The following is a 27,291-nucleotide window of genomic DNA, read 5'->3' as shown; positions in this document are numbered from 1 at the left end:
TCCACAAAAAAGACTATGGCTTTTGTTGCAACAAAGAAAGCAGTGAGAGAACTTAATGATAGCTGCAAGCAGTTTCCATATGGACTTTCAATGGTGACCTTTGTTTATTTTTTGGAGATGTAAGAACATACAAAAGGAACAATGAGGGCAAAATCTTAGATTGGAAGCAATCTGATTTCCTTTAGAAGATATTGCGGTTCCTTTTTCCTATGGCAAGTGGCAAAGAGAGTAAAATGCTTCTTTATTGAGAACTGACTAGGAGCTCAGTACTATATAGAACAAAGAAGAGACATGGGCCCTCCCTACATACTGTTTATGTACAAAAATGAAACTACAACATTAGTAATGCTACACCCAGATAATGCACCAGGAAATCAATTGGTGAGAAGAACACAGGGTGGTGCTGAGGGCTGGTGTAGGGTTTGCTAGGGCTCACAGGCTGACAGAGGAAGTTGTTTCCAGGAGGGATTTGCAGGAGAGGGTGCGAGCATGGTGTTCCAGGCACAGGAGGGACCCTGCAGGAGGAAGGCCAAATAGATATAGTGACTAAAATGGTACCTGAAATCAGTGGGCTGTCTATATTTAGGGCTCCCAACATTGTTCGTAACTGTGGAGAATTAGCACACATTTTCTTAGCAGAGGCCCGGCAAATTCAGCAGCATCCAGGATCAGTGTATGTTATTCCCTGGCCTGTGGCCGCTTCTCCTCTGGAACTCTAGCCACTGGTCACACTCTCTCTGCGGCCTTGTGTTCAGGTTTCAGAAGTCTTCATTAGCATGTTTGCACATTACCTCACTCACAGGGTAGCTTCAGATCTTAATGCACAGTCGGCATGGTGTTTCCCAAAGAAGAGTTGCACTGTCCCCTTGTCTCTCAATATATATATGTGTCAGCTTTTCTTTTTCTTCCTAATTTGCAGATGGGTCTAGCGAAAGGAACTGGCCCATTTCAAAGGATCCTTTTGATTGTGGGGAAGGAAGAATATTTTTTAAAATATAAATTGCATTAAGTTCTTCATATCAAGGCAAATCAAAATTAGAGGTTACAACACACGCTAAAAGGCAATTCACTAAACAAGCCCCAGCCCTATATCTATTTGTTGCTGACTAGCAAACAAGAGAGGAGTGTAAGCAGCTTCACTGCTGGAGTTATTTTTCTTTATTAATTCAACACAAGGTTGCTAAAATTCCAAACATTCATCCAAATTGCTTTGATCAGCGAGTTTTTCCATCACTAACTTTTTCGAATGAAAGGGAGAGTTATTTAACATAAACACAGTGGAATGATTCTGCCAGTGAAGTTGAGGGGAGGACAGAGACCCCCCCCCCATAGGGCCATGAGCCCAGAGGCCCCCCGTACAAATTATAACAATGTTTAGCTCCTACACTGCCCCCCAAAAACAAGGCTCCAACCATCTCCCTCCTCCCCAAACATTCCCTATCTCACCTCTCCTTCCAAATTTCCAGTTTCTCTCCCTTTTCCGAGCAAGCTCACTCCATTTTTCCTTCCCACCCAAACACTTCCCACTGAAAACCCTTCCCAACCCCCACCCCCAAACTTCCCTTCACTCTTCTCACATCCCTTCCCAGCCCACTCCCTGCCCCAAATGACTCCTTCATTTCCCTTAACCCCACCCCTCCCTCAGCCCCCCGCACACCCTCACTCCCTGCCCCAAATGACTCCTTCATTTCCCTTAACCTCACCCCTCCCTCAGCCCCCACACACCCCACTCCCTGCCCCAAATGACTCGTTCATTTCCCTTAACCCCACCCCTCCCTCAGCTCCCCACATGCCCCACTCCCTGCCCCAAATGACTCCTCCATTTCCCTTAATCCCACCCCCCACCACACCCCACTCTCTGCCCCAAATGACTCCTCCTTTCCCTTAACCCCACCCCTCCCTCAGCTCCCCACATGCCCCACTCCCTGCCCCAAATGACTTCTCCATTTCCCTTAATCACCCCCCCTCAGCCCCCCGCACACCCCACTCCCTGCCCCAAATGACTCCTCCTTTTCCCTTAACCCCACCCCTCCCTCAGCTCCCCACACGCCCCTCTCCATATACAACAGATCACATCGGCTGGCCAGACTTGGGTCAGCACTAGTACACGGGAGTGGTTTAGCTGTGTGGACTGGGTTAAGCAAAGGGAAAATGGTGAGAGTAATAAGGGGTGAGAGATGACATAAAGGCAGGGTGCAAAGAGCTTGACTATAAGGAAGGTGGGAGATTGTAGAGCGATTTGAAGTGGGAAGCCAGGCAACATTTTAGACGGACTGAAGTGGGATGCGATGGGAGACTGGGAAGCAGTTTATTGTTGTATATGTTGAGCTTGAAGCATTTAGCTGTTGAAATCTTTTTTACGGTAATTAATAATAATTCTTAGCGCTGTCATTTTCACAGTGCCGTGTACATTAACAAAATAACCCTTGCAACATCCCTCTGAGGTAAATATTATCCCTACTTAGCAGATTGGGAAATGGGAAGATTAAGGTCCTAGTGCCGGGGCTCAATTCCTCAGAGGTTTGAAATCTCTAAGTGACTTGCCCAAGGCCATGGAGCAAACGAAAGCTAGAGTCAGGACTAGAACTCAGGAGCTCATAGTTCCCAGGCCTATATTCAGCCTATTATTCTTTCACTGCTTTTATGCTTAATTTTAATTACATGTTTTCTCTTCTGGTTTGTCACTGATGGCTTCACAACCACTGGGTCAGCCATCAAGTCTCTAGGCCAGCGGTTCTCAAACTGTGGGTCAGGACCCCAAAGTGGGTTGTGACCCCATTTTAATGGGGTTGCCGGGGTGGCATTAGACTTGCTGGGGTGGAAGCTGAAGCCTGAGTCCCACCACCCAGGGCCAAAGCCAAAGCCCAAGGGCTTCAGCCCTGGATAGTGGGGCACAGGTTACAGGCCCCCTGCCTGGGGCAAAGCCCTTGGGCTTTGGCTTTGGTGTTCCCCCCACCCCCCTCCGCCTGAGGTGGTGGGGGCTCTGACTTTGGCGGGGCTCCGGCAGGCTCAGGCTTCGGTCCCCTGTCCTGGGTTCGTGTAATAATTTTTGTTGTTAGAAGGGGATTGGTTATATCTTGATGGTTTACTTGTTAGCACTAAGCACCCAATAAAAGATAGACGCGATCTCACTATCGAAAGCTTACTCCCGGGGTGAAAGATTGATTTGTGAACATATTTTCCCTTCCTTAGTATTCCCAGAAAGTATTTGGCAATATGGGTCTAATGATCTAACTTATTACTGCCTTCAGATTTGATTGTTTATGTGCATTCAGGATTCCTGCAAATTCAGGACCAGATTATGCTATCCTTTCTCAGTGTGAGTATTACCCTATTGGACAAGTAATCTTGAAGGTTTCAGTGGGTCTGCTCATGGAGTAAGATATTACTGAACCTAACTAGTGGGACTTCTTGTGGAGTCTGATACTATACAACCTGTGTAAGTGTGACAGAATCTAGCTTTCAGACCTTAAGCGAGAGATTTTATTATCTATCGTCTTAGATATTACTAAGACACCTAACACTTTGGTCTAGAAAGAACATAAATATCTGAATGTCTCAAGAAACTCTAGAGCAGCGTTTCACATATTTAATCTCTTATGAGAAGTAATTCATAACAATCCATGCTTAATCATTTAATTTTAAACGATCAAATATGATTAAATTCAACCCAATCCAACTCCATAATACTTTCCCACATTTGCTGACAAAAACAACATTCTAAACCATTCAGATCACCTTCAGATCTATTTCTCGAGATTTCCCTGACGCGTACTTTGTTCCTCCCTTGGTTCAGCCTGTTGATGTTTTGTATGTTGTAAGCAGCGCTGATATTATGAGCTCATTGACACAGTGCAGCATGTGGGTTGGCACAATAGAAGACTCTACCTGCTGTGGGCCATCACCTGTAGTGCGGGTTTAGAATAATTGAAAACTGGGTGTGTATCTTTCATAGCACTCCACCCAAAGTCCTCTCCCTGCTAAGAAACATACCAAGGTATTAGAACATACCAAAGCAGAGCCACACCAACAGCTGCAGCTAATGGACTGAGTTTGCTGACACAACATTTCAATTTGGCTTTTCTGTTTTATGCATTCTGAGCAGCCAATTTAGCCTAAAATGGTATAAATCCCATGAACAAGCTTCTGTTAGTTAACAAGTTCGCTGCTTTTGATGTCAAGCCCAGGCAGTCCCATTTGGTGCAGTCACTGCTTTGTGGTGCAGTAGATAGGGACCTGCGAGTGACTTTAAGTGGGTTCACAAAGCACATCACAGAAACAAGACATGCTCTCCAGGGGTGAGAAGGCTGTTATGACAGTACTTTGTACAAGTGCCTCCTGCCAGCTGGAGGAGGAAGGAACTGATTAATTAAGGATTCACAAAGTGGGGGCATGCAGGTCCCTAGAATGAAAGGGTGAGGGATACTTGGTTTCATATGGATCTGCTGCAATGGGAAGAACCAAACAATCTGAGGATATCACGTATCTAGTCTAGAAAAGTAGAACTAGAGAGCAATGAACGGCTACAGTATTCAGAGTAACAGCCGTGTTAGTCTGTATTCGCAAAAAGAAAAGGAGTACTTGTGGCACCTTAGAGACTAACCAATTTATCAGAGCATAAGCTTTCATGAGCTACAGCTCACTTCATCGGATGCATACTGTGGAAAATACAGAAGATGTTCTTATACATACAAACCATGAAAAAATGGGTGTTTACCACTACAAAAGGTTTTCTCTCTCCCCACCCCACTCTCCTGCTGGTAGTAGCTTATCTAAAGTGATCACGCTCCTTACAATGTTTATGATAATCAAGTTGGGCCATTTCCAGCATAAATCCAGGTTTTCTCCCCCCACCCTCCCCCCCACAAAAACCCACTCTCCTGTTGGTAATAGCTTATCTAAAGTGATCACTCTCCTTACAATGTGTATGATAATCAAGGTGGGCCATTTCCAGCACAAATCCAGGGTTTAACAAGAACGTCTGAGGAAGGGCAGGGGTAGGAAAAAACAAGGGGAAATAGGTTACCTTGCATAATGACTTAGCCACTCCCAGTCTCTATTCAAGCCTAAGTTAATTGTATCCAATTTGCAAATGAATTCCAATTCAACAGTCTCTCGCTGGAGTCTGGTTTTGAAGTTTTTCTGCCATTCAGCAGCTGTCCCACAGTGCCCCACGCTGACAGTTGAATCGGTGCAAGTGCTCCTGCTGAGGACATGCACCACCGACACAAGGAGCATAGTGTGGACATGCAAAAGTGATTTAATTCCTATGGTGGCCTTACGTTGACGCAGACTTGCCAAGAGAGTGACTTGCCCAAGGTCACACAGGAAGTCTGTGTCAGAACAGGCATTTGAATTTGGGTCTCCTATGTCCCGGGCTAATGCCCAAGCAACTGGATATGTTTTCCTCTCACCAGGATGAGTCTCATTCATCATGGGCCCTGGAGTTTTGTCAGAGTAAAAGCCAAGTGAGAAGCTCAGGATTTGGCTCCTTGAAATCAAATCCAACTTCAAATCAGCTGAAAAATCTGCAAAATTACCCAAAAACATAAAAATCAAAATGCCCAGCTAACTATTGCTGAAATAGGAACTTAAAAGGGAGCTAAAAATACATCTGATCAGCCCACTGAGCTCAGGGATCACCATAGGTCTGGGTTTCAACTGCAGCTGAATGCATCTTTCACTCAACTTCAGTTAAAAAAATTGTAGGAAAGACAAGGAAGAAATCTGTTCAAATTGGATCAACCCCATGACATTAATTATCCAGTGGTTACTTGCTCAGCACTTAAATTAATCAGATCCATATTCTACTTTATTTAGGATAAGAGAAAAACTTAACAGTGATGAGACTCAAATGATAGAGACGTGTGCTGAATTAGTGATCTAACTTCCCACCATTATAAATGAGAAATTGCTGAAGCTCAAATAAATTGCTTAGTCTCTAAGGCGCCACAAGTCCTCCTTTTCTTTTTGCGAATACAGACTAACACGGCTGTTACTCTGAAACCTGAAGTAATTGGCTGTGTCTCAAACCCATACCTGTGCAGTGACCTATATAACCTCATTGTAACTAAATATTGCTGGGGTATTCGCCTGTATTCACTCTCTATAAACATAAATAATTGGTTACCAAAGAAACAAATAATATGAAGGAAGGCTCTAAGGGAATAGTGTTGCACAGAAATGTGTCTCACCCATTGTAATTAGTGCTTGTCGCATAGTCAATAACCCCATCTATCTTACCTGCTGAATCCTTTCCTGCTGAACTCACCCAATCATCTGCTTGGGTCTGTTCCAGGTGCTTCTGTTTCCAGAATGTTTATCATCACTTCACACATCTCCAAGGGTATAGACATACCACTGCAATCTAAAGGGCACCAGGAATAAGACTGACCCAGTCTGAGATTGATGCTCTTAGGAATACAGAACGCTTTAACAGTTGAATAGTCACTGATGTATGGCAACATTCTTTTGCTGGACATAGTCAACTTCACTTTAAATCTGTGGTACCTTCTCTAGTATACACCCAAGATAAGTGCACAAGGATTTGAAGAATTGTGAGCTGAGGTCTGCATTTCATCCACAGGACAGTAGTGTATATTCCCTGTACCCCTATCTGTGGTCCGTATTTCCCAAGAGGAAACCAGAGTTAATAGGTGCTCAGCACTTCTTAGGATCAGGTATTCAAAAAGGAATTCAAGGAGGAAGAAATCATGTTGGACCCCTCTAAAGAAGCACTACCTCTTGCTAGGTGACTCACTTTTGTTATAGTACCAGCCAAATCTATGATCGAGTCATGACGAAATTAATTCTAGAACATTGTTCAAGTTCAAATACAACCCGGGTTTTGAAGGCCAAGCTGTGTTCTGTCCATAGGTGCTAGAACTAGGGGTGCGGGGCTGGGGGGGGGTGCTGCAGTACCCCCTGGCTTGAAGTGGTTTCTATTATATACAGGGTTTACAGTTTGGTTCAATGGCTCTCAGCACCCCCACTGTACAAGCGCCCCTGGTTCTGTCTGGCTTGTGTATTACCACCAGTAATAGAGATTCTGCACATCAAACTCTGCACTCCTTAGGGCCCAATACAACTCCCATTACATTCAGTGGAGCGACTCTTGTTTAATTCAATGGGGTGCGATCTGTCCTTCACATCAGTATAAGCCCTTCATCATCACTAAGGAGGTGTAGGTGTAACTGAGGGCAGAATTCTGAGCACAAAGTTCATAGATTCATAGATTCAAAGGTCAGAAGGGACCACCATGATCATCTAGTCTGACCTCCTGCACAACGCAGGCCACAGAACTTCACCCACCCACTCCTGTGAGAAACCTCTCACCTATGTCTGAGCTATTGAAGTCCTCAAATCGTGGTTTAAAGACTTCAAGGAGCAGAGAATCCTCCAGCAAGTGACCCGTGCCCCATGCTACAGAGGAAGGCGAAAAACCTCCAGGACCTCTTCCAATCTGCCTGGAGGAAAATTCCTTCCCGACCCCAAATATGGCGATCAGCTAAACCCTGAGCATATGGGCAAGATTCACCAGCCAGATACTACAGAAAATTCTTTCCTGGGTAACTCAGATCCCACCCCATCTAACATCCCATCACAGGCCATTGGGCCTATTTACCATGAATATTTAATTACCAAAACCAGGTTATCCCATCATACCATCTCCTCCATAAACTTATCAAGTTTAATCTTAAAGCCAGGTAGATCTTTTGCCCCCACTGCTTCCCTTGGAAGGCTATTCCAGAACTTCACTCCTCTGATGGTTAGAAACCTTCATCTAATTTCAAGTCTAAACTTCCTGGTGTCCAGTTTATATCCATTTGTTCTTGTGTCCACATTGGTACTGAGCTTAAATAATTCCTCTCCCTCTCCGGTATTTATCCCTCTGATATATTTATAGAGAGCAATCATATCTCCCCTCAACCTTCTTTTAGTTCAGCTAAAGAAGGCAAGCTCTTTGAGTCTCCTTTCATAAGACAAGTTTTCCATTCCTCGGATCATCCTAGTAGCCCTTCTCTGTACCTGTTCCAGTTTGAATTCATCCTTCTTAAACATGGGAGACCAGAACTGCACACAGTATTCCAGGTGAGGTCTCACCAGTGCCTTGTATAACGGTACTAAAACCTCCTTATCCCTACTGGAAATACCTCTCCTGATGCATCCCAAGACCGCCTTAGCTTTTCTCACAGCCATATCACATTGGCAGCTCATAGTCATCCTATGATCAACCAGTACTCCAAGGTCCTTCTCCTCCTCCGTTACTTCTAATTGATGAGTCCCCAGCTTATAACTAAAATTCTTGTTATTAATCCCTAAATGCATGACCTTACACTTCTCACTATTAAAAGCCCTCTACACCAACATTCCACACAAAGATGGACTACAAGCCGTCAAGAACACTATCCCCGATAATGTCACGGCTAACCTGGTGGCTGAACTTTGTGACTTTGTCCTTACCCATAACTATTTTACATTTGGGGACAATGTATACCTTCAGATCAGCGGCACTGCTATGGGTACCCGCATGGCCCCACAGTATGCCAACATTTTTATGGCTGATTTAGAACAACGCTTCCTCAGCTCTCGTCCCCTAACGCCCCTACTCTACTTGCGCTATATTGATGACATCTTCATCATCTGGACCCATGGAAAAGAAGCCCTTGAGGAATTCCACCATGATTTCAACAATTTCCATCCCACCATCAACCTCAGCCTGGTCCAGTCCACACAAGAGATCCACTTCCTGGACACTACAGTGCTAATAAACAATGGTCACATAAACACCACCCTATACCGGAAACCTACTGACCGCTATTCCTACCTACATGCCTCCAGCTTTCACCCTGACCACACCACACGATCCATCGTCTACAGCCAAGCTCTGCGATACAACCGCATTTGCTCCAACCCTCAGATAGAGACAAACACCTACAAGATCTCTATCAAGCGTTCTTACAACTACAATACCCACCTGCGGAAGTGAAGAAACAGATTGATAGAGCCAGAAGAGTTCCCAGAAGTCACCTACTACAGGACAGGCCTAACAAAGAAAATAACAGAACGCCACTAGCTGTCACCTTCAGCCCCCAACTAAAACCCCTCCAACGCATTATTAAGGATCTACAACCTATCCTGAAGGATGACCCAACACTCTCACAATCTTGGGAGACAGGCCAGTCCTTGCCTACAGACAGCCCCCCAACCTGAAGTGAATACTCACCAACAACCACATACCACACAACAGAACCACTAACCCAGGAACCTATCCTTGCAACAAAGCCTGTTGCCAACTGTGCCCACATATTTATTCAGGGGACACCATCACAGGGCCTAATAACATCAGCCACACTATCAGAGGCTCGTTCACCTGCACATCCACCAATGTGATATATGCCATCATGTGCCAGCAATGCCCCTCTGCCATGTACATTGGTCAAACTGGACAGTCTCTACGTAAAAGAATAAATGGACACAAATCAGATGTCAAGAATTATAACATTCATAAACCAGTAGGAGAACACTTCAATCTCTCTGGTCACGCAATTACAGACATGAAGGTCGCTATCTTACAACAAAAAAACTTCAAATCCAGACTCCAGCGAGAAACTGCTGAATTGGAATTCATTTGCAAATTGGATACTATTAATTTAGGCTTAAATAGAGACTGGGAGTGGCTAAGTCATTATGCAAGGTAGCCTATTTCCCCTTGTTTTTTCCTACCCCCCCCCCCCCTCAGACGTTCTGGTTAAACTTGGATTTATGCTGGAAATGGCCCACCTTGATTATCATACACATTGTAAGGAGAGTGGTCAGTTTGGATGAGCTATTGCCAGCAGGAGAGTGAGTTTGTGTGTGTGGGGGAGGGGGGTGAGAAAACCTGGATTTGTGCTGGAAATGGCCCACCTTGATTGTCATGCACATTGTAGGGAGAGTGGTCACTTTGGAGAAGCTATTACCAGCAGGAGAGTGAGTTTGTGTGTGTGTGTTTTGGGGGGGAGGTGAGAAAACCTGGATTTGTGCTGGAAATGGCCCACCTTGATTTTCATACACATTGTAAGGAGAGTGGTCACTTTGGATAAGCTATTACCAGCAGGAGAGTGAGTTTGTGTGTGTGGTTTTTTGAAAAAAAAAAAAAGGGGGGGGGGGTGAGAAAACCTGGATTTGTGCTGGAAATGGCCCAACTTGATTATCATACACATTGTAAAGAGAGTGGTCACTTTGGATGGGCTATTACCAGCAGGAGAGTGAGTTTGTGGGGGGGGGGGGGGGGGCGGAGGGTGAGAAAACCTGGATTTGTGCTGGAAATGGTCCAACTTGATTATCATACACATTGTAAGGAGAGTGATCACTTTAGATAAGCTATTACCAGCAGGAGAGTGGGGTGGGAGGAGATATTGTTTCATGGTCTCTGTGTATATAATGTCTTCTGCAGTTTCCACAGTATGCATCCGATGAAGTGAGCTGTAGCTCACGAAAGCTTATGCTCAAATAAATTGGTTAGTCTCTAAGGTGCCACAAGTACTCCTTTTCTTTTTGCGAATACAGACTAACACGGCTGTTACTCTGAAACCCATCCTATTACTATTACTCCAGTTTACAAGGTCATCTAGATCCTCCTGTATGATATCCCTGTCCTTCTCTAAATTGGCAATACCTCCCAGCTTTGTATCATCCGCAAACTTTATTAGCACACTCCCACTTTTTGTGCTGAGGTCAGTAATAAAAAGATTAAATAAGATTGGTCCCAAAACTGACCCTTGAGGAACTCCACTGGTAACCTCCCTCCAGCCTGACAGTTCACCTTTCAGTAGGACCCGTTGTAGTCTCCCCTTTAACCAATTCCTTATCCACCTTTCAATTTTCATATTGATCCCCATCTTTTCCAATTTAACTAATAAGTTGAGTCCTGAGACTGCATCAGCCAGAATAGAATCCTGCTCATGTGCGTCCATAGCTGTGTTTGGTTCTGCAGTGCTAACGTGCACGAAAACCAAATACTTCACAAAACAACTTTTCTCCCAGAAACCTGAGCAGATCAGGCACTGAACACACACGAGGAAGGTGTCTATTAAGTAAGAAGCTGACATTTTTTAACACAATTACTTTACCTGTGTAAGTTTCACACCTAGACACAATTTGTATTTAATCAGTGGAAAATATAAGGGGGAAACCCTCTAAAAAATTCATATATTTGGTAGGCGAAATATCACATGTGGGCAAAAAGGAAACTGTAGGAACACACAAACTAGTTGTACCTGCATACTCCCCACACTACATCCTCCTGGAGCTAGTTACCAACGCAACAAACAACTGTGAAATAAACTATTGATGATGTAATTCATTCTTTCTGAATTATCAATCGTAATAGTCGGTTAAAGGAGCCAAGTATTTCTTTAATGTGATGATGTGATTGCCACAGGAATTTCTGAGACAGTCTGACTGTATTCCTTATAAGGCAAGGAGCAATTGGCTTTGTGACTAATATGCCCTTTCTTTCCCCACTGAAGCACACCTTGCCTGTTAAATTGTCCTGTAAAGAACAGAGAAGCAACCTATCTGTCTTAGTGAAATAACCATATTGCTACTGCAGAGTCTGAGTCACTCATGAAGTCACCATGGCCATGTTCTGTAGCATGCATATTCTTGTCCCTCTTCCCACATGCCCATCAGTTTCTTTCCTCATTTTTTGCTCCTTAGTGTCTCCTGCTTTGCATCGGAGGGGCAGGTGAAGGCAGGATCCATGGAGCCTTAGGATCAGGCTGCTGGGGTTGGAGGAGGCCTGGATTTAGCAGAATGGCAAGCCACTATGTAGCCTTGGATAAATCATGTCACCTCTCTTTGCCTCTGTTTCCTCTCCCACCATTTTCCTGTCTTGTCTATTTAGATTGTAAAATGTTCAAGGCCTGCAGGGACTGTCTCTCACTGTCTTTAACCAGTGGCTAGCACAACGGAGTCCCTGATCTCAGCTGGTACCTCTAGTTGCTACTACATGCAAATAATAATGATAGGGCCTATTCCTGAGAGAGGTGCTGACCACCCTATGGGCAGGTGGCGTATGTGTGGATTCAGTGCAAGGAGCTCCTGGCCCTCAAAGACCGTGTACGGGCTTTGGAGACCAGGATGGCTGAACTGGGGGAGCTAAGGGAGACAGAGAAGTACATAGATGAGAATTTCCGGGATGCAGTAGAATGGTCCCACCCCCAGTCTGACAGCCTCTGTGCTGTTGAGGAGGATGAAAGTCTCAGGGAAGGAGAACATCCAACTGGAGCAGAGGGAAACTATCCCATAGTTGGGACCCTCCTTCCAGATGATGTCGTGGTATCCTCTCGCACTGAGGATACCTCTCCCAGGGAGGGAACTCCAGTTATTAGGAAGAGACAGGTAATAGTTATGAGTGATTCTATCATTAGAAACATAAATAGCTGGATTAGTGATGACCAGGAGAACCGCATGGTGACTTGCCTGCCTGATGTGAAGGTTGTGGATCTCTCCAGACATCTAGATGGACGTATGTGTAGTGCTGGGGAGGAGGTGGTGGTCGTGGTACATGTAGGTATGACATAGGGAATGATAGGAGAGAGGTCCTGGGGGCCAAATTTAGGCTGCTAGGTAAGAGATTGAAGTCCAGGACCTCCATGGTGGCATTCTCTGAAACACTTCCAGTTCCACGCACAGGACCAGGTAGACAGGCAGAACTGCAGGGTCTCAATGCATGGATGAGACGATGGTGTAGGGAGGAGGAGTTTAGATTTATTAGGAACTGGGGAAACTTTTGAGAAAGGGGGAGCCTATACAGGAAGGATGGGCTCCACCTAAACTGAAATGGAACCAGATTGCTGGCACTTAACATTAAAAAGGTCATAGAGCAGTTTTTAAACTAAAGGCCGGAGGAAAGCTGACAGGTGCGGAGGAGCACGTGGTTCAGACAGAGACATCCCTTAGGGGAAGATCTATTAATGGAAATTCTCTATGTCCTAGTAAGGAGGAGAGGATAGAAGATGATAAAATATGGGTAGGATCTGATAAGAAACAGTCAAATGAAAAAGAGTCCCATTCAATTACATCGTGTAATGGCAGACAGCTAAAAGGAGACAAGTTTTTAAAATGCTTATATACAAATGTTAGAAGTCTAAATAATAAGATGGGTGAACTAGTGCCTAGTATTAAATGAGGATATTGATATAATAGGCATCACAGAGACTTGATGGAATGAGGATAGTCAATGGAAGACAGTAATACCAGGGTACAAAATATATCGGAAGGACAGAACAGGTCATGCTGGTGGGGGAGTGGCACTATATGTGAAAGAAAGCGTGAAATCAAATGAAGTAAAAATCTTAAATGAACCAAACTGTACCACAGAATCTCGAATATTAATTCCATGCTCTAATAATAAGAATAGAGCAGAAGGGATATATTACTGACCACCAGACCGGGATGGTGATAGTGACTGTGAAATGCTCAGGGAGACTAGAGAGGCTATAAAAATAAAAAAACCCAATAATAATGAGGGATTTCAACTATCCCCATATGGACTGGGCACATGTCACCTCAGGACGGGATGCAGAGATAAAGTTTCTTGACACCTTAAATGACGGCTTCTTGGAGCAGCTAGTCCTGGAACCGACAAGAGGAGAGAGAATTCTTGATTTAGTCCTAAATGCAGCACAGGATCTGGTCTAAGAGCAGCCCAGCACTGTAGCATTTCATTTCAGAAAGGGGCACTACCCAGAAATGAGGAAGTTAGATAACTAGAAATTAAAAGGTACAGTGTCAAAAGTGAAATCCCTGCAAGCTGCATGGAAACTTTTTAAAGACACCATAATAGAGGCTCAAATTCAATGTACACCCCAAATTAAAAAACATCGTTAAGAGAACCAAAAAAGTGCCACCGTGGCTAAACAACAAAGTAAAAGAAGCAGTGAGAGGCAAAAAGGCATCCTTTAAAAAGTGGAAGTTAAATCCTAGTGAGGAAAATAGAAAGGAGCCTAAACTCTGGCAAATGAAGTGTAAAAATATAATTAGGAAGGCCAAAAAAGAATTTGAAGAACAGCTAGCCAAAGACTCAAAAAGTAATAGCAAAAAATGTTTTATTTACATCAGAAGCAGGAAGCCTGCTAAACAACCAGTGGGGCCACTGGACGATTGAAATGCTAAAGCAGCACTCAAGGATGATAAGGCCATTGTGGAGAAAGGAAATTAATTCTTTGCATCGGTCTTCACAGCTGAGGATGTCAGGGAGATTCCTAAACCTGAGCCATTCTTTTTTGACAGATCTGAGGAACTGTCCCTGATTGAGGTGTCATTAGAGGAGGTTTGGGAACAAATTGATAAACTAAACAATCACAGGTCACCAGGCCCAGATGGGATTCATCCAAGAATTCTGAAGGAACTCAAATGTGAAATTGCAGCGCTACTAACTGTAGTTTGTAACCTATCATTTAAATCAGCTTCTGCACCAAATGACTGGAGGGTCGCTAATGTGATGCCAATTTTTTAAAAGGGCTCCAGAGGTGATCCTGGCAATTATAGGCCGGTAAGCCTGACTTCAGTACCAGGCAAACTGGTTGAAACTACAGTAAAGAATAAAATTGTCGGACACATAGATGAACATAATTCGTTGGGAAAACAACAAGGAGTCCAGTGGAAAGCTTATGCACGAATAAATCTGTTAGTCTTTAAGGTGCCACTGGACTCCTCGTTGTTTTTGTGGATACAGACTAACACGGCGACCCCCTGATAATTTGTTGGGGAAACAAAAAGAAAAGTTGCCATAAGAGTTTTTTTTTTAATTAGTCCATGACATCATCCCACAAATAGTGAAATGATTGGTTAAAACCGCTGGGAACCAAAAGGACAGAAGAGGAGCATGAGTCACTGAGTCCTTCTTTCTATAGGGGCAACACTTTTCTAAGCCTCACACTTCCTTTGTGAGTTCCTGTATCCAGTGCGATCTTCAGAATTATCTGGGTGCAATTGAGAAGCCCAAGACAGTCAACCATGTCCATTGGTGGGTTCTGATAGACCAGTATCTTATTTTTAGGAGCTGATTTTTATGGTAACTCCCTGCATGTACAGTACACAGAATATCACAGGCAGGTTTGAGTTGTGATTTCTTTAGAGGCCACTTATTTCTTAGTGTAATACCATAACAGTTGTGATCAGTTGAGGTGCCCAAGATGCTGGGCTCAGGGTTAAATGGGAGGACCTTTTCAGTGAAGGGCCCTTATCACTTGCATTTATTTCTACCTCATCCCCTTGATCTGGCAGAGCCTGGATTTGTTGCCTTTCAAGGTCTGTCTGCTCTACCAGGCTTTCTCTTGAGATGGTGAGATGACTGATATACGGACTGGATTTGGGAGGGAGGACCTAATTTGTGGTGGAGGTGATGTATTTGCAGATATGGGATGGAGCAAAGGGGGAACATTTCTGAGGGGGTGAACTGGAGAGTTTTATGGATGTTAATCCAATGGAATTTTTGTCTGTGTCTTTAGCACCTAGAGCTTTAGGAATTGAAATAAATAAATACTAACTAATGCTGCAGTACTGTGCTATATAATTACGTACACTTAAAGGAGTACTTGTGGCACATTAGAGAGTAACAAATTTATTTGAGCATAAGCTTTCGTGAGCTACAGCTCACTTCATCGGATGCATGCAGTGGAAAATACAGTGGGGAGATTTTATATACACAGAGAACATAAACACTGTAACGAGAGTGATCAGGTAAGGTGAGCTATTACCAGCAGGAGAGAAAAAAAACCTTTTGCCGTGATAATCAAGATGGGCCATTTCCAGCAGTTGACAAGAACGCGTGAGGAACAGTGGGGGAGGGGGGCAGGGGGGTGGGGAATAAACATGGGGAAATAGTTTTACTTTGTGTAATGACACATCCAATCCCAGGCTCTATTCAAGCCTAAGTTAATTGTATCCAGTTTGCAAATTAATTCCAATTCAGCAGTCTCTCGTTGGAGTCTGTTTTTGAAGTTTTTTGTTGAAGAATTGCCACTTTTAGGTCTGTAATTGAGTGACCAGAGAGATTGAAGTGTTCTCCAACTGGACAGTCTCTACGTAAAAGAATAAATGGACAAAAATCAGATGTCAAGAATTATAACATTCAAAAACCAGTCGGAGAACACTTCCGTCTCTCTGGTCACTCGATTACAGACCTAAAAGTGGCAATTCTTCAACAAAATAACTTCAAAAACAGACTCCAACGAGAGACTGCTGAACTGGAATTAATTTGCAAACTGGACACCATTAAATTAGGCTTGAATAAAGACTGGGAGTGGATATGTCATTACACAAAGTAAAATTATTTCCCCATGTTTATTTCCGCGCCCCCCCCCCCCCCCCCCCCCCCCGCCACTGTTCCTCACACGTTCTTGTCAACTGCTGGAAATGGCCCACCTTGATTATCAAGGCAAAAGGTTTTTTTCTCTCTCCTGCTGGTAATAGCTCACCTTACTTGATCACTCTCCTTACAGTGTGTATGGTAACACCCATTGTTTCATGTTCTCAGGGTATATACAATCTCCCCACTGTATTTTCCACTGCATGCATCCGATGAAGTGAGCTGTAGCTCACGAAAGCTTATGCTCAAATAAATTTGTTACTCTCTAATGTGCCACAAGTACTCCTTTTCTTTTTGCGGATACAGACTAACACGGCTGCTACTCTGAAACTTAAAGGAGTGTCCATTAGTAATTAATATAGGACTCCTGGGCTCTGTTTCCAGCTTGGCCACTTTGTAATTTTAAGCAAGTCACTTTCCTCACTGTGTACCTCAGTTTCCCCATCCGTATAATTAGTGTAATTATCTCCTGTTCCCTACAGAGGGTGAAGAGAGCTTTGATTATCATTTCTAAAGTGTTTCTGATGTGCTGGAGAAGCACAAAGTATTATATGTCATTATTAGTGTCCTCCAAAGCTGTTTGAAAGAAGCCTCACAATGTCCAGTGAGGTGGGTAAATATTAGCTCCATTTTACAGCTGGACAAACTGAGGTACAGAAAGGGAAAGTGGCACACTAAAGATAGAGCAGCAAGTCAGTGGCAATATCAGATATAGGACTGAGGGATCTGATTTTCCATTGCACTGCATCTTGTGCCACCATGACCAGGGCAAAGTGAGTTAAAATGATATCACTCTGTGGTGTAGGATAATGAAAAGCCAGGCACTAGAAATCCTGAGTGCCAGTCCCTGTTGGAACCACTGGGCCACACCCCTCTTCGGATAAAACAACTGTAGTATGCCTGGGCTTGTATTAATTATTGTTATTTTATTTTTATTTAGGCACAGCTACAGCTAGTTAGTTATTTAAAAGCAAACCTCTTTCCTATTTGTTTTCCTCTCCCTCCAGTTAAATAAATCCTACTCAGAACACCATTATTTAAATCTGCTATTGTCAGGCAGTGGAGATCCTTATAACCGAAAGAATTAATGGAATCCCTATAGGAATCAGCAGTAATGGGGTATTCCGTGAGCTGTTAATTCTGCATTGCAAAGAGCTTTTAGAGAATAGCCCCTCGCTAACTGTGGCTGCTTGACAGAAATTCTGTGGCAGCGAGTTAGGTCTGTGGTTGCACAAATCCTTATGGAACAAAGCTTTCTGTTTCTGGGAAGAATCTGAACCTAATCCTAATTAATTGTTCCTAGGGTCATTAATTCAAAATGATTCACTTTCAGGAGACAAAATGAAACAGTAGCCCAGTTAGCAGCAGCTTAATACTACCCTCTTACTGAATGGGCTTAATTGTCTCCCTGCCTCCAAGACCCTCTGAATTGAACTTGCCAGATAAAGAGCGGTTTGGGAACCCGGTCCAATTTGTGAGCTGCATTTTACATGAACACTGTTACTGTTTGGGGAAGGCATCCCATCCTCCTGTTGAATTGTTCTGCAGTACATCCAGTGATTGTCCATGTACTGGGCTGTTGTCTGTTACAAGATGTGACATTATGCATGAAGGGCCTGATCCAAAGTCAATTAAAGTCAATAGAAAGATATTCAGTGACTCTCCTGGCTTTGGGTCCAGCCCCAGTAGATCTGTTCACCCAGATTCTACTGTGATGGTTGCCTCATAAATGTGCCTAATAAATAGCAATAGTGCACATAATCTCACAGGACAGGTACCAAAGCTCACCATTAATTAGTTACACTAATTAACTGACCATTTTGCCACCCTCCCAAACATGGGGACATTCTTGCTTTCTAACTGTTTCCTGCCTCCTTGAAAAAAATGCCAATTTTTAATAGGAATTTCCTAGGTTGTTCACAGGGCTGTTTTGCTGACTACATTTTCTCCTGAGATCACTCCTCTCTCTCTAGTACAGTGTACACCACAGTCTCCACAGATAGCATGGAGGAGAACTGGGAGGATGTTGGGAGGTAGCTATGTACTTCTCAAAGGGTCAAATTCAGCCCTTAGATATGCAGAAAGGCTAAAAACTCCTTCTTCTGTAATGAAAGCTTAGATTCTGGGGAATTACCCAGATCAGTGAGAAAAGCCTACATCTTCTGAATTAATGGGTTTTGATTGTCCCTGCTAATCACCCGAAACTTATCGCTTGCAGCTTTACTAAATCCTCACATTTTGTAACAATTGTAGCAAATTTACAGTGCAATATATGCTGAGGATGGAAAACTTCCCTGGTGAGCTATTCCCTTTGCTTGTTGTCCCCTAGCATGTATTGTCCTCCTGAAATACCTCAGAGGTGTGACAACAAAAAGCTCCCATGCTGTCTCCTGCATTCACACAAATTGGCAACTGAAGAGCACCCAGAAGTACTAGAGATTAGAGCCCAGATCAAGGGGAAAATGCACAGGAGGGCCACAAGCACTGTTCCCTCTAAGCTGTGCGCGTGCACACAGATCCTAAACCCCACGCACACGACGAAAGAACACACGCACAAAAATTTGCACAGAAGCACAACAGTTTGCACAAAAGAATTTTTTTGTACACATAGCCTGTCAAAAATTGGCACAGAAGACATTTTTTTGCACACACGGCCTGTCAAAAATTAGAGGGAACATTGGCCACGAGTCAGTCAGAAGCTGGAGATTTTGCTACACTGTGGTGGTGTTGGTGTTGGTGTTGCCTTCCCGTGCAATGGAGAGGACCTGCTGAACCTGCAAATCTCCTAATATTTCTTTCCAGATCTCTGAACATCTATGGAGGACCAAGACATTAATGAGGAAGCCTAGTATGTCTATGCTATCCCATAAGGACCTCAGTATGGTTTCTTCAGACTTCCCACTTATGCCTGGCCAATCATCCCCCATTTCACAGCACAGAATGGAAGTTCACTAGTATAATGTCAACAGGGTCAGCATTATCTTACAGGGGCAAAATCCCCACAGGTTTGATGTTGATGTTGCTATAGAGAGTGGCTCTTCTCCAGCTTCATTCACACAGCCATGTCCTCCTGCAACCACAGAGCCCCATACTCCTGGAATTTGCATCAACTGACTTCAATGAGTTTAGAGAGAAGAGCCAGGGGGCTGTCACATTGGCTCAACCCTCCTCCCTCCAACAAAATGTTGACTGTAGCAATGGATTTTTGGCTCCTTTCAGCCCCCCCTATGGAGGGGATGATCAGCCCTAGATTATAACACAGAAAATAACCATGTGTATAAAAAAAATCAAATACATAGGTAATTTAGTTTGATAGGTTCATTGTTACTCAACATCATTAGTTCTAGGTAAGGGTAGTTTAAATATCAAATGGTGAAAGGTGTTTTAATTGTAGCCTCAAAAATGAATAAGGCTTCAACATACATTAACTGGGTTTTATATTTGATGAGAAATAATCATGTTAAAGTGTTTCTTTGAGCCATCTCTTTAACACAGCGCCTCCACCCAGCGCAATGAGATCCACAAAATGATGTCACATTTTTTTCCCAGCGCATGAGGCCAGCTGCAGTGAAAACATGGAATAACAACAATAACAACACTGCACTCCTAGAACGCCTTCCCATGGAGGACCTGAAAGTGCTTTACAGTCATTGGTTGAGCCATAGAATTTAAATAGCTTCCGCTGTAATAAGTAAAGAAGCTGTCCCACATTTTGGTTTGTAAAGCAAACTGTTCGCAAATCCTAGCCCCGCTGAAGTCAATGGGAACACTCCCATTGATTTCATTAGGGCCAGGATTTCTCATGAATCCCAGTTCAGTGTTCAATGCACTAAGTCATGCTGCCTTCCCTGTGTATTGTGAGGTTGTGCACTCTGAGGTCTGTGTGAGTTTGGAAAGGACTTGAATCCTTCTCCCCACTTGCAAGGCATAGAGCAGCCATGGAGCCCTTCCCCAATGTTGCAGTAACCCCTCAATTCTACAGCTGCTGTGCCCCTATCATCTCTGCAAGGACTGGATAGCAGATCTGTTTAGAGGTGACCTTAGTGTTGGTCCCAGCTGTGGTGTGTTAAAATTCTAGGTTGTCACTTTAAATTCTTGGGGGGGTGGGGCGTGTTGCCTGGTCCTGCTTGCCAGTTAGGAGCTCTGTATGGAAGCTGTGATCTGGCCCTTGCAACAGTCAGAGTAAAGAGTAAGGTGGGTGGGTGAGTGAGTTGTGGCCCTGTCTAAGGGCCAGTTTTATCTCTTTGTTCTTGTGTGTTGCCATTCTGAATTCTAAGAAATAAAGCGGTGTTAGGCTGCAACTTTCCAGCAAGAGCATTTTATGTTTTTATCTAACTTCTTGCTGCATATGCTGTGAACCATACCACCACCTTGCCTCTGTGCCCCCTCCATGCTAAATGCAAGAAAGCTACAAGGAGCGCTAGTCTGCAGTACATCAGGAAGGAGGGAACTGATGTATTTGAGCAGGTTCCCCACATGCTGTATTACTTCTCATGCAGCAGAATCATAGCAATCAGTGCCTTCAGTGACCTACAGGATTTAGTTGTTTAGTGGCAAATTCTGCACTTGCTCCTGCAATCCCACTGATTTCTGTGGGATCATGATTTCACTGGGAGCTTTCCCTGTGTGAGAGTTGCAGGAATGGGCTTTAGTGTGTAAATACTGCTTCGTGTAGGGTCCATTACCATGTCACTATGTGGCAGACAGCACTAGGCTTACTGAAAAATCAGTAAAATGCTTGCGAAATAAGGGGCCAAGAAAGAAAAAAAAATATTTTAAGATGATAAACTTATCCCATCTAATGCTCTATTACATTACGCTTAAGAGAACTCATGTGACCACTAATGCCTATACAGCGCTATGTAATTTTTGCCTATTAGGCAGATTTAGCATATCCACCCTAAATCATTATTTAAGCAAACAGACAGAACAAGTCTTATTTTATGACAAATGGTTTGCACGCCTAAGGTGCATTATGAGGCACGAGGGAAAACTGCCTGTGTGTGAGTATGTCTGTCCACCTGAGAGGACGTGTTATATTTTGAAACATCTCACCCAGCATGTCTTCTTGTCAACATGGTGTGATTTCTCAAAGAAAATACTTTGTTTGCTTAAGAGCTTTTGAAAGTGTAATATTTGAGACATACCTTTCCTACCACATAAAGAAACTGCATTTTATATATGTAATTCTTCAGTGCAATATATTTTTCCTAAACAAGAATACAAATATTAAAATTGCCACCAATTGTTTTTCTTAAATGAAGTAAAAACGAATAGGTAAACCAAGCTAAAAATCTGCTTTTATTTACAATGGAGTAAGTCTGGATTAAGTTTGTTAACTCTGTTAAAGATAATGAAGTAAAGCCAAATTTACACTAGTGTGAGATCAAAATCTGGCTCCTAAGATTTTTATTTTCCTGTAAAGTATCATGCACTCCTATGGTACTACATGTATAATACAATTAAACAATATCCCTCTGATTTTTGAGCAGCTGAGATGATCATCTGGAGAGAACAGATCTGCAGCAGTAGGGAATGTTTATTTAATAATAACAAAATTGTAATAAGAAAAGGAGTACTTGTGGCACCTTAGAGACTAACCAATTTATTTGAGCGTAAGCTTTTGTGAGCTACAGCTCACTTCATCGGATGCTGTAGCTCACGAAAGCTTATGCTCAAATAAATTGGTTAGTCTCTAAGGTGCCACAAGTACTCCTTTTCTTTTTGCGAATACAGACTAACAAGGCTGTTACTCTGAAACCTGTCATAATTGTAATAGTATAATATCAATATTAGTTGGCACTTAAATAAGGCTTCCCACCTTCAAACTATTATACAAATATTAACTAAATATGTCATTATATAATCTAATCTTATTAATGAAATAATTGTAATAAGTCTAAAGCTAAATAGAGAAGTATGATAAATCTTTCATAGATCACAGTCCTATTATGTGACTTATGTAAACCAACCCTTCCGGGGCATGATTCTGTGAAGTGTTGAATGCCTCCTGACCACTGGCAACTCCCAGGGGGCCTATTTGCAGCATGAGGTGTTTTTCTGGCCTCAGAGGTAAAAGGTCCCATTAACTTTATTGGAACAGGATCATGCCAGTGGCCTATTTGAAAGCAAACATGCCATTCCTATTGCCATTCCTATTGTTAATCTCGGCAGGTGTGCCCTAATGACTACTCCAAAATTGGATCTGGAAAACAGCAAATACTGGGACTAAATTAAAGCAATAAATAGCAATTCAGTCTGTATATATTAGTGTGTGGTAATTCCAAACACTCCTCCTATTTCAAAATTGTAACAATGAAGTTCCATAAAAAAATCCATGTCCTGTTAAGCATTCTTATAGCATAAGACCAAGCACAAGGGAACTGTAAAGGAGACAATTACTAATACAACTGCAGGCTGGCACTGCAGAAGGCAAATAATGGGGAAAATGTTTATTTCTTAAGCAAGGCCAATTTTTGCAGCTAGAAGAATAGGCTGCCTGGATTTTAATTATGCACTAGGCAGAATCAAAGCCTAGTCTCTTGAAGCTCTGTTTACATTGGCCAGGGAAACTAGCTGTTTCTAGTGCACCTTATAAGCAGGGCAGGAAAGCACAAGGAAAAGAAGAGGCTTGTCAAGGCCCTGAATCCCGTGCAGGCGTCACACTCCATAGGTTGCTCAGCCCCCTCTCTCGAATTTAATGGGTGACTGAGGCAGTTTGGTTCAATGGCTCTCAGCATCCCCACTGTACAAATTGTTGCCGCACCCCTGATTCCCTTGGGATCCACAGCAGCAACCTTTGAGTGGGAGGAGCTTAGTGGCCGGATCCTGGTTGCCCCTTGTGGACCCTGGCCACGAGCAGCCTGGGCTGGGGGGGTTACAGAGCAGAATCCCCGCAGGCTCCCGGGGAAACCCGGCTCAAGCCACCGCGCTTCAGCAAAAGCGGCCAGCTGGGAGGGGGAGGGAGGTGGCGCGTGCACATGACAAGGCACGGGGAGGGGAGGAGCCATCCCGCGGGGGCGCGGCTACAACTCGGGGGGCGGGGCCGTGTCGGAAAAGACGGCGTTGGACGGGGGCGTGCGGCGGCTCGGGGTGGGCGGGGCCTGCGGGGCAGAAGAGGGAGGGGGCGGGGCCGCGGGGGCGAGGGGGCGGGGCCGCGCCTGCCGCCGCTCGCGGAGGCGGGGGGGGCGTGGCCCGCGCGGCGGCCGGTGCCGAGTCCCGCCCCGCGTCGCCGGCCTCAGTCAGTCAGTCAGCGGCCGGGCAGCGGCGCTGGATGCGGCAGTGGCGGCTGGCGCAGGAGCGAGCTAGCTAGCAGCCGAGGCCGGGCGCCCCCCTCGCTTGGAGACACCCGGACTGCGGGAGGGACGCGATCCTGGGCCGCTTTTTTTTTTTTTTTTTTTTTTACCTCAGAAATAGTCTCCCCTCGCTCCCCCCCCACCCCTCGTCTAACCGCCACTTCCGGTTGAATCCCCCCCCCCGCCCCCCTCTCGAGCCGGGTACATACCCGCCCCCGCTGCTGACAGGATCCCAGTCCCCGTCGCTCCCCCTCCCTGCTGCGAGGGCTCCCGGCCGGGAGGATGATGAACTCGCTCCTCTTCGGGGAGATGGCCCGCGCCTTCTCCGCCGGCCAGGCCCCCGGCGCCTTGGGCCCCGGCAGCCCCGCGGCTGCCTCGCCGCCGGTGACCACGGCGCTGCGGAACGACCTGGGCTCCAACATCCACTTGCTGAAGGGGCTGAACGTGCGGTTCCGCTGCTTCCTGGCCAAGGTGCACGAGCTGGAGCGGCGCAACCGGCTGCTGGAGAAGCAGCTGCAGGCGCAGCAGAGCGAGCGCGACCGCCGCTTCCGCTACAAGACCTTCTCCCGGGACCAGGCCGTGCAGACGGACTCGGGGCCCCCGGCTCCCGGACAGGGCGCCCGGCCGGCCGGCCCCGCCGCGGCTGCTGCTGCGGCCGCCGCCGCCGCCCCGCCGCAGCCCTACGGCCGCCTGCCTGGCACCATCTGGAGCTACACCCAGGTGCGCCGCACCGGCGGGGGCGGCCTGGAGACCCTGCAGGGGCCCGGCGTCTCCTGGGTCCATCCGGACGGCGTGGGGGTGCAGATCGACACCATCACCCCCGAGATCCGGGCCCTCTACAACGTGCTGGCCAAAGTCAAGCGGGAGAGGGACGAGTACAAGAGAAAGTGAGTGCTGGGGTGGGGGGAGGCCTGAGATGAGCATCGCAGGGAGGAGGTGAAGTCGGGCAGTGTGTGGCTCCCACGTCCAACTCGCCTGTTTGTATTGCATGGGGGAGTTGAAGGAAGGAGAGGGTTTGGGGGACCCCTCGGGGCAGCCGTCCAAGGGTGAGGAAGGGATAGCTAGGCTGGGGAATCTGAGACCCAGGCGGGAACGTGGCTTCCCTTCCCCCAGACTTCCTGTCTATGGAGAGAGGAGGCCGATGGATTTGGAAAACTTGGGGGACCCTCCTCGAGAGAGTTTGCCCCTCCCACCAACCTGGTTGATTTTTCTGGGGAAGGATGGGTGGTATTCGGAAAACCTGGAGGCCCTTTGGAGGTTGAAGGCCCAGGTTCAAGCTTTCTGTGCGTTCCTGTCTCAAAGGGAGCATTGCAAGCTTAACAGATTTTTTTTTTTTTTTAAACCCGTCCTTGGAGGGGGAAGCGATCTACTATTAATGTTTGTTTACATAATTAGCCCTAAATTTAGCTTGGGAGATGAGAACGGGTTAATCCCTTTCATAGTCAATTTCACTTTCTGGCTCTTGTGACTTAGCTCAGTGCTGCAATATTTGGGTTGCAAACACTGCAGGGAAAGGATTGCATCCAAAGAAAAGCTGCTTCATTGAACTGTTTAAAAAAAACAAAACACCAAACACATACATCTTGAAAAATTTAAATTCATCTTACATTTTTGTTAAGCCTTGGGAGATTTTTACGCAAAATTAAACATCTCTAAATACACTAGACATACAGAGTCAGGTCTATGTGCGCTGAGGGTGGGAGGCCAGTAAAAGTCGGTAGCTGGGATCTTGGAGACAGATTTCTATATGCAGTGGGTGCCCAGGGCATCCTGAAGGACAGACCTGGGCAACCACTGCTAAATTCTGTTGCCTTTTGGTTTAAATGGGGTCTGTCTCTGGCAGTTTTGGTTTTGTAGGAGGGCAAATTCAGACAACCCTTTTGTGAGACAGACAGGGTCTTGGCCATGTGGCATACAGCACATTCTGATTGCAATGCTCTGCATGGATGAGAACATTGTGTTCCTTTATAAGCTGTTACTTTGTCACATTTATGATGACGTCCTTGCAAATTACATGTCTAAAAAAATCTTAACACTGGGGAGGTGTATGATACATGAATGTATCTTTTGGGGTTGCTCTAGTTTGTCCCTGTGTGTGATGTTGAATAAACTGTTGAAGCTGGAAAATGGCTAAATTAATATATTGCCTCTGTTTTAAATTTGTTGGCTTAAATTGGAAACCATGTAAAGTAAAATCACTTGTAGATGTGACAGATGGAAACTTTCTTTGGCTACTTTTAAAAATACCCTTCCACTCCTGATATTTCCTTGCATCTAGCTGTGTGAACCATGAAAATAAGATAATCTGGGAAATCCCAGTTCCAACTGGTTTCTACTGTTAAGTGGCTTTCAGTAGTATGACTTCTGTGGGGTGGGAACTCAAATGTAATGCTGAAAAGTAGTTGATGGCTTTTATTCCAGGGACATCTCTCATTTGGCAAGGCAACTTTTTTTCCTTTAAGGACTCGTATCTGAGTAACCCAGTCTTATCTATTTGATTCTCAACTCCCAGTAAATCGAACCAGTTATACTGGTTATGTGATGTGGATGTCTGTATACTATGAAACTACCCTCCTATTTGATAACACATTTTTAAACCGGGGTAATAGGCCTTTAGAAATGTCAGTGGGAGCTTAGTGCTCTGACAGGAGTTGATGTCAAAATGTGATTTGATTAAAGGAAAGTTGGGATGTATTTTTTGTCTGCAATAGTAGGCACCTTATGCCATCGGCGTATTTTGTTTTCATTCTCTATACTAAGAAGATGGGTGGTGACACTTGGGAGAATATGTATTCAGCCTTGTTTCATTTAAGAAAGTTATCTCTAAGGTGCCACTAGTACTCCTTTTCTTTATCCCTAGGATGTGGGTCGTGTCATCAGTGACTAGTACTACTTTTCTTTTTTTAAATAGATGAACGGTGCTTTCTTCTGGAGGAAAAGGCTAAGGTGTAGTCTGTGCACAGATTTGCACTGCTTTAACTTTGTGTTTAGAAATTGATGAAGTTAAAGAGAGACAACCCCTAGTGTGGATGCAGCAATACTCGTATAAAAGTGCTTATACCAGTATAGCTGCTTTTGGTCTAATCACCTTTATACCAGTATAACTGCATTCACACTAGCGGGTCTTATTGCTTTAATTAGATCTGTTTCTAAACTGAGGCAGTTAAAGCAGTACAAAAATTGTGTAGATAAGTGCTAAGTGTGTATGATTGTGTTAACATCTTGAGTCCCCTTGGAAAGACTTGCATTTTTAATGTCTCCTTCAATATGGGTATGTCCATTACTAAGTAACTATTACAATTCTAGTTTGCCTTTCCTGACCCCCTCCCCCCTTCCTTGTCTGTTTGTGCCCTGCACTAGTCAAACCTATATTTTATGTGACCTGGTCTTTGGAGTTGATTGTGTTTTTCTTGTGAGACATCTAGTAAATTTTGTGTGACTTAGAAAATATTTATGCTGTTTACTTGTTCATTCAGCTCTAGCAGTAATAATAGATTTCATTTTTACTTTTTCATGCCATACCACAGTATGGAAATGCTTGCATTGCAAACACCATAGAGACTGCTTACTTCCCAAACAACTATCATTTTTTTTTTTTTTTAATGAAAACACTTAGCATCATAGAAGTGTAGGACT

At 44.5% G+C, this 27,291-nt stretch overlaps 1 protein-coding gene and 1 long non-coding RNA gene across 4 annotated transcripts in view; one reads left to right on the top strand and one right to left on the bottom strand.

The window, feature by feature from the left end:
* Positions 1-23,987, bottom strand: part of LOC122463290 — a 31,715-nt gene extending 7,728 nt beyond the window's left edge. The window contains exons 1-3 of the long non-coding RNA XR_006286491.1: positions 23,865-23,987; positions 6,244-6,367; positions 559-958 (exon numbers count right to left, since the gene is read on the bottom strand). This is a non-coding gene — a long non-coding RNA (uncharacterized LOC122463290). The remainder of the gene's footprint in view (positions 1-558; positions 959-6,243; positions 6,368-23,864) is intronic.
* Positions 23,600-27,291, top strand: part of IFFO2 (intermediate filament family orphan 2) — a 51,582-nt gene continuing 47,890 nt past the window's right edge. Inside the window, exon 1 of one of the 3 annotated variants that reach the window (XM_037881007.2) lies at positions 23,600-24,542. In XM_037881007.2, the coding sequence (XP_037736935.1) occupies positions 23,938-24,542 (605 nt within the window). In that variant the 5' untranslated portion in view covers positions 23,600-23,937. The remainder of the gene's footprint in view (positions 24,543-27,291) is intronic. The other 2 variants (XM_037881008.2, XM_027829922.3) reach the window with 2 other exon arrangements.

Source organism: Chelonia mydas, chromosome 18 (assembly GCF_015237465.2).
Source record: "Chelonia mydas isolate rCheMyd1 chromosome 18, rCheMyd1.pri.v2, whole genome shotgun sequence".
Classification (NCBI taxonomy): domain Eukaryota; kingdom Metazoa; phylum Chordata; order Testudines; family Cheloniidae; genus Chelonia; species Chelonia mydas.
Note: the sequence above shows the minus strand (reverse complement) of the source record. Positions and strands in the feature narration are given on the sequence as shown.